The following is a 12,666-nucleotide window of genomic DNA, read 5'->3' as shown; positions in this document are numbered from 1 at the left end:
AAAGCTCCCAAGTTACCAAGTTAGGAGCGTGGCATTCCAAAGCTCCCAAGTTACGAGCGTGGCAGGGGAGGCCACCACTTTAGGCCTAGAATTGCCATGGTGGATAGGGTGATTCCACCCACACATGACATCGCTGAAATTGCTCCAAGAAGAAGCTTCGAGAGGGTGCATGTCAAGCCAATCCTTGACCATGTTCCCAATCCAAGTGGAGTGGCGGCATTGGAAGGTCCAATGTGCTGCCGTCTCCGGGTCACGATTGCGAAGGAGGCATTGGTCGCAGTTGGGCCATCCGTGCCTGGCGAGCTGGTCCACCGCCCAAACCCTGTTCTGGGTCATGAGCTATGCAAAAAACTTACGTATAGGAGGCGTCTAAATCTTTCAAATAATTGTTTTCATGTCAGTGTACAACAATCCAAGGAGCTGAGCCTTGTAAGAGCATCTGGAGTCGGATGCCTTGAACCCGCCACAAACGTCTGGGCGGACGGTCCGGTTACTGACCGGTCACGAAAATTCAACCCAGACGGGCACCCCTCATACCCACCCCAATTCTTGGGCATATATAGGGGCGCCCCGGCACGTCTGTCACGTCGAATCCGGCCCGCGCTGACCCACCCGATCCCACATATATTCCTCCCCATCCACTCGCCGGACCATAACCTAGCCACTTCACTCCACTGCCCTCCGCCACCCAAGGTCACCCCCAGCGATCTTCGGCCGTCTCCGCCATGGCGGGCAACTGATTCGAGTCCTTCACCTCCTGATCCGTCGATTCCGAACTCATCCCACGCAGCCTCGAGGAGGAGATGGTTGTCCGGCTTGCGCTCCGCCGCTCCCGGGAGGAGGCCTGCGCACGACAGCACGCGGATTCCTTCCGTCAAAAATCCATTGCGTCTGCCAAATTGGCGCATGGATCCGGCGCTAGGTGTGGCGTCCCTGCCTTACCGGAGGTAGTGTGGTTTGTCTGGCATCCGAACGCGATGGTGGACGCGCAACCCCTCCGTTGGAGCACCGAGCACCGGGACGCGGCATGGGCGTCGTCCGACGAAAACATGGCACGACGCGCCCGCCGCGCGAGGCAGCAGGAGCAGGAGGCGGCGGCAGCCCTCGCGGCGGTGGACGTCGGCGAGGCGGAGCCGCATTCTCCGGCGCCCCGTATGATGCACCAGTCTGGACGCCGCAACCGCGTCACGGTGGATATCGCTGGCTCGTCCCAGGACGGATCCATCGTCGATCTGACGTCCACCGGCAGCATTCGGGTTCCGGGCTCCAACGAGGAAGAGTAGGGCATGGGAGATGGCGGTGCCTTGAGTTCGGTGATCCGACCGTGTCCCATGCCCTATTCTACCTTGCCGGCAACCGGACAATCACTTTGGGAAGCGCAACCAGACACCAGACATGGGCACGGCAGAGCCGGACGAGCTCCGCTCAAAGATCGCTACGTTGCATGTAATAATATGGATTTGAGGTTTCTAATTTGAAGTATCCGAATATGGAATGCATTTGAAACGTGACCGGTCAGTGTCCGCGGACGCGTCTGCGAGCATTTGAGGGGTCGGATTTGCCAAGTCCGGCTGTATATCTCTGAGGTTGGGAAGCATGGTGAATTCTTGCAGGTGTTGCAAGGACAGGCCACTGGAAGTGTCAATTTGATCCACCCAACCGTTGTTGTGCAGCGCCTAATGTCTTTAGGTACTCCGTTGTTGGTCACTGGAGTACCAACTTAAACAGGTATGAAAGGCCAGCAAAGGGATGTCAGGAAGCTACTTAACCGATCAGCTGGTGTAATTATTAGTCAGCTTTAGTCAGTGGTACTACTAGAGTGGTGTCATACGTATGTCGCGGTACTACTAGAGTGCCGGCATACGTATACAGCATGCTAAACACTGTGCAGGGGTTAACTGAAGAAAAGCTATTCCATTATGCAGGGACAGAGGGAAGCCCACACGCTCTCTACAGAGTTCAGGCTAGTGAAAGAGACAAGATCTGAGCTTTTAGGAGGCTGAGATCTGGAGCCCACACCACATGGTACCCCAATTATCAGGGATGATCATGCTGTTGATGAATTGCAACAAGAACCACCTACCAGCTACTCCATTTCATGCATGAACTGTTGGCATGTTTGTGTACCACTGAAGTACTGATTCATGCATATGGTTCATGGTAAGTACAGGTTCAGCTGCATGAGTTCATTGGTTAGGTTGGCAACTGCATCATCATCAATACTACTAATATATGTAAGGATGTCAGAGCTATTACAATAAGGATTTCCCAGGAAAGTACCCTCTTGGAATTTTTCGTGCACAATGATTAGTTAGCAGTAGTGGTGGAGAATCGTGAATGCAAATCAAAGTAGTGTATTGTCAACTAGCTTTAGAGAATAATAAATACCTCGAGTATATACTAGTGGGCTTGTGTAACTCGTAGTGTTTTTATATGGTCCACATGTTGGTGTTTGAAATTAGTTAGGGGTTTTCAAGTTACTAACTGATCTTAGTACCAGGCACATGAGGATATAGGTGTGAACTTAAATCCCTTTCACGGCATATAAATATATTTTAAAGAATCTCCACTTGTGTGCTATGACTTTGTCTGTCTTTCTTTTTGTCCACATGGAAAGGACCAAGCATTTTTCTGTTGCATCAGATAAACATTTAATTCATGTATGAGGAAAAAAAAGAAAAAAAGTGAATATATACTCTTTAATGATCTGACTTTTCAAACAAACTTTCTGTTTACTGCTTAATTCCTTGGTAAAACTGCAAATTCAGGTCAAAGGCCCAGTAGAAACCACATGCTGCAGCCAAGGGGCTGATCTGAGAAATGTCCAATAGTAATTTAAAATGCGCAGTTGCCCCTTTGATTTATTGGAAACTTGGAGCGGGCCCAATTAAAACAGGAATTTCAGTCATTAAATATGAGATATATATTTGGCACCGAAGAAAGATAAACAAGTGGACGGCGACATATATAACCTCCCTTAGAACTCAGAAGGAGCGGAGCGGGAGATTAGTCTCGAATGTATAACCATTATATAATGAGTATATGTCAATCATTTGCACAGACCAAACTAATACACAAGAAAGCCCAACAGACAAATAGAGTAGATTCTGTAATACGAACCACCAAAATTTATGTTTCAATATATTAGTTTATAATATATTCTAGCACCAGATACTAAATTTTTCCTTCTTATCCATAGTCGTACACAAATAATGTATATACAGATTTACATCACTGATGACATATATCAGCTCTCTCCTCTGACCCTCCTTTTCTTTTTGACAAATAATGTGAACTAGAATGATAGTACTACTAGCTATATACCACAACTGCATGCAATAGCACATATAGGCACACACACCCAAGTCTAGATCTTCTTTTCAAGAGTTATATCCATCCTTGATTGGTAGCAATAATATCACTAGCTAGAAAATCAATTGAGTGAGTTCCACATCTGTGAGAAGCCACTATCAGCTAAGTACTCGAACCCATCTTGAGCAAACACACCACCCTGGGCAGGCGCCTCCCTCTTCACATTGCCTTGCTCAAACCTGGTGAGCTGGCTCAACGCGTCCTTGATTGCCTTCCCCATGTGCTGCTGCTCCTGATCAGCAGCCATGGGCGCCATTGCCGTCACCGGGATGTTCATCGAGGCCGACGACGATGGGTGAGAGGAGGGACCATTGGAGAAGCAGGGCACTTGCTCATAACCCTCTAGGTTTTGCACCGTCGACATTCCAGGATGGTCAAAGGCAATGTAGTTGTCAACGAGAGGAGGCAGTGAGGTTGCGGCTGCACTGTCAATGTTGTAGCTGCTCCCTGTGGGTAGCTTGGCAACGGTTGCCCTAGTCTTGTAGAAAACCCTACACAAGACCCAGTCCTCCTGTTTAACAAAATATTACACATTAACATCATTAGACTGGAAAATAAGTGAGTAGATTAATTGGTATTATATCATATATGTATGCATCTGAAGTGATCATATATATATTGGGGTGTACATCTAAAAGAGACCAGATCATCCTCATATCCATGTACGTAGCTGGCATGAGAGTGACCCACACATGTAAATAATGGATCAAGTACAACGGAACCCGGCCTGGCTAATCCACAATTAAAATCATGAACAAACCACACCAGTTTTTAGACATCTTGCAGTATTATTTATATGACGCCTAATTATCACAAATTAAGGGCTAGTTAAGAAGCTAGTTATTTTGGCGCTTGAATTCTACTCTCTATAGCTACCTAGCTAGATCTTGAATTGAGAGGGCATGCGTGTATAATGAGCTGTCGGGTGGTACTACATTATCCACTGCACATGTATTATAGGATGAGTTGGCATTCCGGCCAGCAGCCTCCACATGTGGATGTCACGTGAACAAAAGGTTTTTGTTTCTTTATATTAGTTCATACTTCTCATAAAATCTACCACATATGAATTCAGATCTGTTATGTTTCATTTTCAGTGTCCCCTCCCTTCCTTAAAAAAAGTCGCGAGATATATAGTTTGTGTGCATTAATTTTTGGTGGGATCTCCTGCACTATCCATACATGTGATGCATTATACTATAAGCATCAAATAAGGAACAAAAGGAGAAAAGAGTGGAGTATCAAGTAGTAAGATTAAATTTGCTCATGTGTATAATTATATAATGATGATTACCTTGAGTGGCAACTTCATCAGATCGCCTTGCCCTTCCTTGCGGAATTCGTGCATGACCCACTCAGTCTTCTTCCCCTTAGGGGCTCTGCCTTGATAGAACACTAGGGTTTTTCTCATGCCAACAAGCAACCCTTTCCGGCTTATTGATCGGTCTTTTCCGGTGGCCTTCCAGTAGCCCGATTCAGTTGCTCTATTTGTTCTCTGGCCTGTAGCGTACTTCCTGTCCCTCAAGCTGTAGAAGTACCACTCCTTGCCGCCAATGCATGCAATTTCTGAATACAATCAGGGAGGAAATTAAAACAATTATGTAAAAATGAGATGAACTATGAACAAAATAATAATCTTTTTGGAACATGTTGATGTGCATATATAATGTACTGTGTGTAATGTGCAAACCCAAGTAGTATGTCTGACTACACTTCTCCATTTTTTAAGAGAAAGTCCTAACATTAGAGCCCCATTTAATTAAGGCAGAGAAAATATCCACTAATAGGTAATTGCATAATAGGGAGAATAATAGATATTTTTGGAACCAAAACAAAGGAGATCTATTGATCACGGGAAGGCATCTTGCCTTTTCTTGTGAAATATATCAATTATACACATCCAACCCTTTCTATATATATGTTCTTTTCATATGGCTTTGTGCATGGTGTGATTTCTACTAATAGGCAAGGTGGAAGGCCTCCTTTTTGTGTTAAGTTTGTCCCCATCAGGCAAATTGGGGGAATATTTGATGGTATGGCAAGAACAGGGACAGATGCGGAGAAGGCCAGCAAGGGGCCAAACAAACTCATGGCTCTGAGAATATCCTTCTGTTATGGGGAGGGGAAGGCGACAAGGATGGAGAGGCAGACAAGACGTGCGAATTTTGTTCTCATTGTAGAATAATTTCCAGAAACTATATATATTCATCCCTTGATCAAGTCTCCTATATCTGGAATAAGAGGCAAAAAAATAAAGTATACTGTGCAAGAATTTGATCTCTCTCTCTCTCTCTCTCTCTCTCTCTCTCTCTCTCTACAGTTCTACTAGTTAATTTGGTGGTGATCTCACTCTGATATTTTCTTGCCTTTCGACCAAAAAATCGAATGGTAATTAAATTAGTTAGGACATATAAAGAGGGGGAAAAGCATGGGCACACCAAAAGAAAGGCCAAAAAAGTGAGAAAAGAAAAGGAAAGGGGGAAAGGTCGGTTTCTAGCGGTATGGGAAGCATGCATGCATAGTTGCAACTTGCAACTTGATGAGATTGAAATTGTCGTGGTCACTTCAGTTATGGCTGGGAGTGGAAACGGATCAACTAGCCAGCCACTAGCAGTATGCACGCAGCCACCTTAGATTTGGATGCAACTGAAGGAAACTATACATGCATGAGCGGAAAGGAACAAAGAGAACTGTTCATGGAATTAATAGGCTGGAAATTAATGGAGATAGCTAATTGAGCTGCACATAAATACATAGATTGGTCCCAAAATCTTAAATTCAAGTTGAATCAACAGAGCAATACATTTTGATGCATGATTGAGAACCCTGGACAATCATGCATACGCACACGGACAAATAATTAACTTCTTGGATGTGATTTCTTCTTTATTTGTTAAAAAATGAACAAGGAATTTAATTAGTACAGTGGAGAACTGAAGATTGTCCGTTTAGAAACGACCAAATCGTTGTTAGTTCCGTCAAAAGATATACACTGGAGATATATCAGATATATTTAAGGGGATTTGGGACGTCATCGACTTCAAATTAAAAGAATAATTACGAATCAGCAGCCAGACGGGAGAAGGAAATTAAATCAAACAGATAAATCATCCTCAGGGAGCGAAGTACTCATGCATATGTATGTATGATCCGGAAGACGATGAAACTAGAACTCATCACACAAGCATATAGGCAGTTAGGCACACACGCATGCTGGTGTAATTAAGCTACTTGGGTATACAGGAGTATCTGGATTAGGTCTTACCAGGGAGGTCCCAGGGCTCGATCTTGTTGAGATCGACGTCGACCATGGTGGGGCAGCCGTAGATGCTCGCCACCGCGGCCGCCGCCCCTCCGGCACCGCCTCCGAGCTTCCTGGTCAGGTAGTCGAGCACGAGCTCGTCGTCCCGCGGGTGGAACCTGAACCCCGGCGGCAGCCTCGCCTCCACCATGCTCAGCGAATTCATCGCCTCCCCGGCGGCCACCACACCGCGCAGCTCGCTCCCCCCTCAGACAGATCAATAGATCGGTCGGCAGGAGCTAGAAGAGAGGAGAGGACCGACGGCTGCTGCTGCCGATCTCCACGGCGCACAGCAGTGGAAGTGGAACCAACACAAGAAGCAGCAGCCGGCAGCCAGCCACCGATGGCCGGCCGGGTGGGTGGAGGGATCGGCTGGTGCAAGCGCCGTTTACCGAGAGGGGTATGATTATGAAGGAGGAGAGGAGTGCGAGGAAGACGATGGTATTAATAGGAGCCAGCGCAGAGGGCATGGTCAGGTCAACTAGTTTTTGCGCCGATGCTTTCACAGAGATGGGGAGGGGCCGGGAAGGCTACGGCTCTGCTACTAGTAGTATACTACCAGTATAGCTGTACTGGTACTACGTATAGCTAGGCAGAGCGGCGTACGTACTCACCCAGCTGGAGAGACTTTTCCTTTTTCCTCTCGGCTAGAGTGCCGGGCGCCAGGTGGCGAGGATTGATTCGCTGGGCCGGTCCCGGCCGGTGGGCGTTCGAGCCATGATCGGACGGCCGCGAGCCGGTGGCCGTGTCACGGTCGCTGGACGTCGCCGGCGGTGACGTGGGCGCTCAGATGCAGTCATGCAGACGAGATGAGAGATGCGCCGTGCGCGGTTAGGGTTGGGCGGGGCATTTAATTCGAAGCGCGGACCGGCCTAATCACGTAGCGGGCGCATATCTCTCGGCTTTGCGGCGTCGCCTAATTCGAGTTTGCGACTCTGACGGGGTGTGATCGGAGAAGTAGATCTCCGGCATGGGGAGGTGGCATGGGCTGTTGGGCACCGATGCAAGTGCGCGTACGTATATGCAGCGAGAGAGAGAGAGAGGGAAATTTCAGGGATTTGGTTTTGGGCAGCTTTAATGTGATTTTTTGCTGATAAAACAGTCTGTGTCATTGACCCATCATACCCTCCATCCCATATTAGTTGTTGTTAAATGGATATATTTAGACGTATTTTAGTGTTAGATACATCCATTTGAGAGATAATTAATATGAGATGAAGAGAGTATTAGTAGTTATTAATTGCAATTGCTTATGGACACAAAGGAGCATAAGTTTCCCCCTTCAAAATACTTAGCTAGCCGCTCCTCTGGTGCATCGTCGGCCTCCCCTCTCCTCTGTGGGCCTCAACGACGTTAGGTTGCACTAGTAGTTTGGGGTTCTTTCCCGGAGTTAGGATTATTGAGTCGCCGGCACTTCGGCCATGGTTTGGGTGATGGCAGTGCTCAATGTCTTGGTCGGGATGGCCAGGCGGTAGCAACACCCCAGAGTCGGAATAATGTCCTCTCTGCCTTATGCCCGCTCCGGCGATGTCGGTGTGTCTAGTATCGATGGAGGGTGCATATACGTGTGTCTCTGACGAATCTATTTGGGTTTGGTCGGTTTTGGTCTTCTGGATTGAGCTGACGCTCGTGGTTGTTGGTGTGGGATTCTCGTGCTCTACATTTTTCATCAATGATTATGGTTGCTGCTCTAGTGCCTTGATCTTTTGGAGTTTTACCATGACGATTTTTCACTATCAACTACAAAAAGATTTGCCCGACTTCGGTAAGGAAGGGACGATGACAGTGGCGCGCCTTGTGTAGTGCTTATAGTCGTCAGTAGGTGGTCCATGGAGGTCTATGGTCCTGATTGTAATCTTTTTTACTTCTATGGAGATGTGTACTATTGTTACATCTTCTTATTAGATTGGAAGAATTTTTCGCAAAAAAATAATCGCAATTGCTATTTCTCAGTTGGCCAAAAAAAAAATTCTGCATGTAATGTAGGGTTGTCATCGAGGCCAAGCCAGGAGTGATCCGGTGCCGGGGACGACGTGGAAACAGTGTCGTTGGTGGAGAGAAGTTAGAGATTGACAAGGTTAGGTGCGAGGGGGAGGATGCGGGAAGTTCCCAAGGATGGAGATGGTTTAGAGGAACGATCGTGACGATGGAAGCACAACCGAGGGAGCAGCTCGAGCAGGGTAGGGGAGGCGAAGCTGCGACGGCGCATCCCAACCATGGATGGTGGTAACAAGCGATTAGGCTATTGCAAGATGGCAGCTGGAGGAAGGAGAAACATGCAATTAACCCATAGGTGGCCGCATTGATAATGTGTTTAGCTTGCCAGTACAAGATGAGAGAAGATATACGATTGGCTCTATCCTTACACCTTAATAAAGCTTGTGGCCTTTGCCAGTTATGCAAAAGGGAATAAGAAACGGATGCACACCTTTTCTTCAAGTGTCATTACACGCTTAGACTCTAGAGATCAATAATTAAGAAGCTTGGTCTTGCTCACATGGACACCCTCCAATTGGCACCTTGCGAACTCCCTCGATGAGTGATGGGATAAGAGAACCGACAAGCAAAACCCCAATAGACAAGCTATGGCCTCCCTCACCACGCTTGTGTCTTGGACAAATTGGACCGAACGAAACGCTCCGGTGTTCCGCCACAAGTGTGCGCTGCCGCCCATTCTCCTTAACATCATCTTAGAAGAGCTCAAACTTTGGGTTACCGTGAGCGCCGAGAAACTAAGGCTCATTATTTCGCGTGAGTAATTGTCATGCCATGACTGTGGGTTACCTGTAAGTTGTAACACTCTAAACTCTCTTCTTGTTTAATGAATGAGGCAAATCTTATGTCTTTGTTTTAGGAAAAAAAGAAAAAGTTGTGCATCAACATCTAAAAAAACGTGTGCACCACCCAAAAGTACGTACGCACGCGCCCACAGCCATTTTCGCCACATAAAGCCATAATTGGGAATATAGCAATATCTTTTGTCCAGGTGAAGCTGGGAGGGAACATGAGCTGGAGATATAGCACTGCATGCAAACAAAGTGGAGTGGCGATTACCGAACTGGTAAAGCGGTCAGATATTTCTGCCTAAAACAATTCAGTTTCCAAGCTAGCTCATCGATCAAGCCGTTGCATTGCATTGCACGCCGTGTGCACGCGTTTTTTGTAGTTTCAGCTCGACGAAAAGCAACTTTAGAAAAGATTCCCGCGTTCCACATCGGTCCATCTCGGTCGCGTCTCGCATCTAGCCACTTCACGAATCACAAAGCAGATGATCTATGATTGCTTGGCCAAAGAACAAATTAGCAGATGATGGTTACTTGGCCAAACGACGAGTGGTGTACTCATATGCTAGACTCTCGTGACGGGTCAAGTTAATTAACTCTCTTCCGTACAGATTCGAATTCGAAAAGAATAACTTTTTTTTTAACTTTGAAAAGAATGACTTTAACTCTTCTTGTAGCAACCGCACGTACGCGTCGATAGAGGCCGGCCATGAGATTAAAAAGTGACAACACGTGCTCAACCATACGAAGCGGGACGGCGTACGCACTACGTGCGAGCAGATAAACCCAACGTGTGGATCGAGGGCCTACGTCAACGTCGGGCAAATACGTATTTTCTATTCCCGGTGCGTTCCGGGTGAAATACGTATCTTCCCCACGAAGACCGGTCGAGCGCTAGGCCAGCTACCACCCGGCACGAACAAACCTAGAACCTTTCGAAATGGCAAAGGCGTACCTCGTACGTACGTACGTGGAGCCCCGTCGAATCACGTACCCATCGGGCCTGACTTATCCGAGCGTACAGTGCATGTACTACGTATTTACATACAAGTGTGGCTGTTTTCTACGAGGATAAAATCACGTGTTCTTATATAGGTGAAAAACGCATTTACTTTGAGTTTCGTACGCGGGTGGGGTTCGTCGTACGTACTGTGTCACTGTGTGTCATCTCTGATCAAACTGGCGGACACGTCGGCCGTCCCGGGCCCCGACACATGGCCTGCGCACTGCACATGCATGACCCCGGCCGGCCGTCGCCATCCGACTGCGATGGGTCGGACGGCGTACGTGGATCCCCGCGGACGACACATGCGGCCGGCGGCGCACAGTGTGCTCGTTGTACGCATCCGATCGACGCCGGAGCGGACGGACGGCCGATCACGATCGGCTCCTGTGTGTGTGGTGACGCGGGCCTCGGCCGAGTTGTCGGTTGTTTTCTTCCGGCGGCAGGCTCGGGACAGGCCGGTCGATTATATTCCCAGGTTTTGTAAACGCACTGCGCCTGCGCGCGCATCATCTCAGCACGCACAGTACGTGGGGCGCCCCCACCCAATCACCCATAACGCATGTGCAGCGGGTAACATCAACCTCGTCGCTGGTGCTACGATGGCCAGGTTTCCGGCGGGTTCCGGCACGAGGGCTGTAGCCGGCCAGATCGGGGAAAGGGACACGCGCAGTCGACGCGGCCCGGGCGACATGATTGATCGATTAACCTGTGGTGGTCGATCTGACGGGCGGTGGCGGCAGCTGGACCGGCGGCCGGACGGCCAGGCACAGGCACAGGCAGCGGGCCGGGTTAATTTGGCCGGAGGCGCAATGGCACTGCGCATGCATGCGGGCCGCGAGAGTTCGGCCGGCGCTGAGCTCACGCACGGTGGCGCCGGGCGGGGGACAGTTTGGATGGAGCGCACGCACCACGCAGTCGGGTGGAAGTGGAACTGGCCAAATCCAACGGCGACGTGGGCGCGTTCCGCGTTCAGATATAGGATCGGGGCGCGCGGCATGATTGCCGCCGCCTGCGGATTCGATGCCTTCCTCTTTTACTCGGCGACGGGTGGATCGATCACGCGCCGCTACCTTTTGGCTGGCTGGTTCGTTCGCTCCTTCTTCTAGATCGATCGATGGATGGATGGATCAAGCATCGACGCGCCGTCGGCGTGGGCGATGGGATGGAACATGGGACCGCTGCTCGCGAAGACGCATCTGAACTCTGTTCATCTACGGGATAAGTGGAAAAGGTTGCAGATCGCAACACTAGCTCCGTGCAAGTGTCCCCAGTTGTCGAAGTACGTCCTATCAGTTGGTGCAGAGTCAGATGTTCCAAAAAGAAGTTGGTGCAGAGTCGGAGAACAAAGTACTTCCATTTTTCAAGAGAAAAATAAAATAAAATTAAGGGAAGTGGAAATGACTAAAGGAGAAGAACCAAGACAGCCGCCGTCGCGGCGTCATTTCGAGGACCAGGAATTTCAGGAGGGCTAGCTAGTGCGTTGAGTTCAAAAGCAGCCGTCTTTGGGGTTCTGGCTTTCTCCGCGGCCTCTGTTTTCCTGTTCTACTGCAACGGGTTGTGTCGCCGGTAGAGCACGGCCGCCGTAACGCCCATACATCGCTGCGTGCTTTGACCAAATCAATTGCAGGGAACAAGGCTCCTTGTTCTTGACCACTGAAAATAAGCTCATTATCTCCCTTGCTATAGACTCATCTGAATCATCTATATCAATTGCAAGCTGAAGTATATGTGTGTAAGTTTTGATTAAGAATAAAAAAAAATGAAGATGGTGCACAAAAGGAATTGTAAGCATGTTACTTTTTCACATGTCACAACCTTTCAGATTTTGTATACATTTTCAGCACGAATTGTAAGGCTCCTCCCAATGCTCCACCTTGTACAGGTGCTAAGGCTGTCATGTAGGCAAAAAGTCTGATGTGGCAAGGTAATTAAGAAAAGAGAGATGGGTGTGGTGGCCCCAGAAAGAAACAATGCTAAACGCAAAAACCTAGACAAAAGACTTAAATGGAAAAATCTCACCAATGCATGAAGAACTTCAGTTGTAAAACCATTAAATGAAGAATGCTTAGCACCAACAAGTTAAGCATCTATATGTTGAGGGCTTTAGTTGCTAAAGTTTTCAATGTATTTAACACCTCATGTAAGCACCAATGCATTGGAAGTAGCCTAAGTATGTTGGTTGCTAGCATGGCATCCTGGATTGT

At 48.1% G+C, this 12,666-nt stretch overlaps 1 protein-coding gene across 1 annotated transcript; it reads right to left on the bottom strand.

Annotated features, from left to right (window-relative positions):
* Positions 1–3,172: 3,172 nt before the first annotated feature.
* Positions 3,173–7,090, bottom strand: LOC119340631 (NAC domain-containing protein 21/22-like). Its single transcript, XM_037612549.1, has 3 exons — positions 6,638–7,090; positions 4,667–4,938; positions 3,173–3,883 (listed from the first exon to the last, which is right to left on the bottom strand). Exons 1-3 carry the CDS (start codon positions 6,837–6,839, stop codon positions 3,434–3,436), a joined length of 924 nt encoding a protein of 307 aa, XP_037468446.1. The 5' UTR covers positions 6,840–7,090; the 3' UTR covers positions 3,173–3,433.
* Positions 7,091–12,666: the final 5,576 nt, after the last annotated feature.

The sequence above is a fragment of the Triticum dicoccoides genome, chromosome 7B (genome assembly GCF_002162155.2).
Source record: "Triticum dicoccoides isolate Atlit2015 ecotype Zavitan chromosome 7B, WEW_v2.0, whole genome shotgun sequence".
NCBI classification, from domain to species: domain Eukaryota; kingdom Viridiplantae; phylum Streptophyta; class Magnoliopsida; order Poales; family Poaceae; genus Triticum; species Triticum dicoccoides.
Note: the sequence above shows the minus strand (reverse complement) of the source record. Positions and strands in the feature narration are given on the sequence as shown.

Excerpts from the sequence above, each read along its gene's own strand:
- LOC119340631 (XM_037612549.1), bottom strand. The coding sequence starts at position 6,839 with ATGAATTCGCTGAGCATGGTGGAGGCGAGGCTGCCGCCGGGGTTCAGG. Across the intron at positions 4,939-6,637 it reads CGAGCCCTGGGACCTCCCTG|AAATTGCATGCATTGGCGGC; the intron begins GTAAGACCTAAT and ends GATTGTATTCAG. Across the intron at positions 3,884-4,666 it reads TGATGAAGTTGCCACTCAAG|GAGGACTGGGTCTTGTGTAG; the intron begins GTAATCATCATT and ends TTTGTTAAACAG.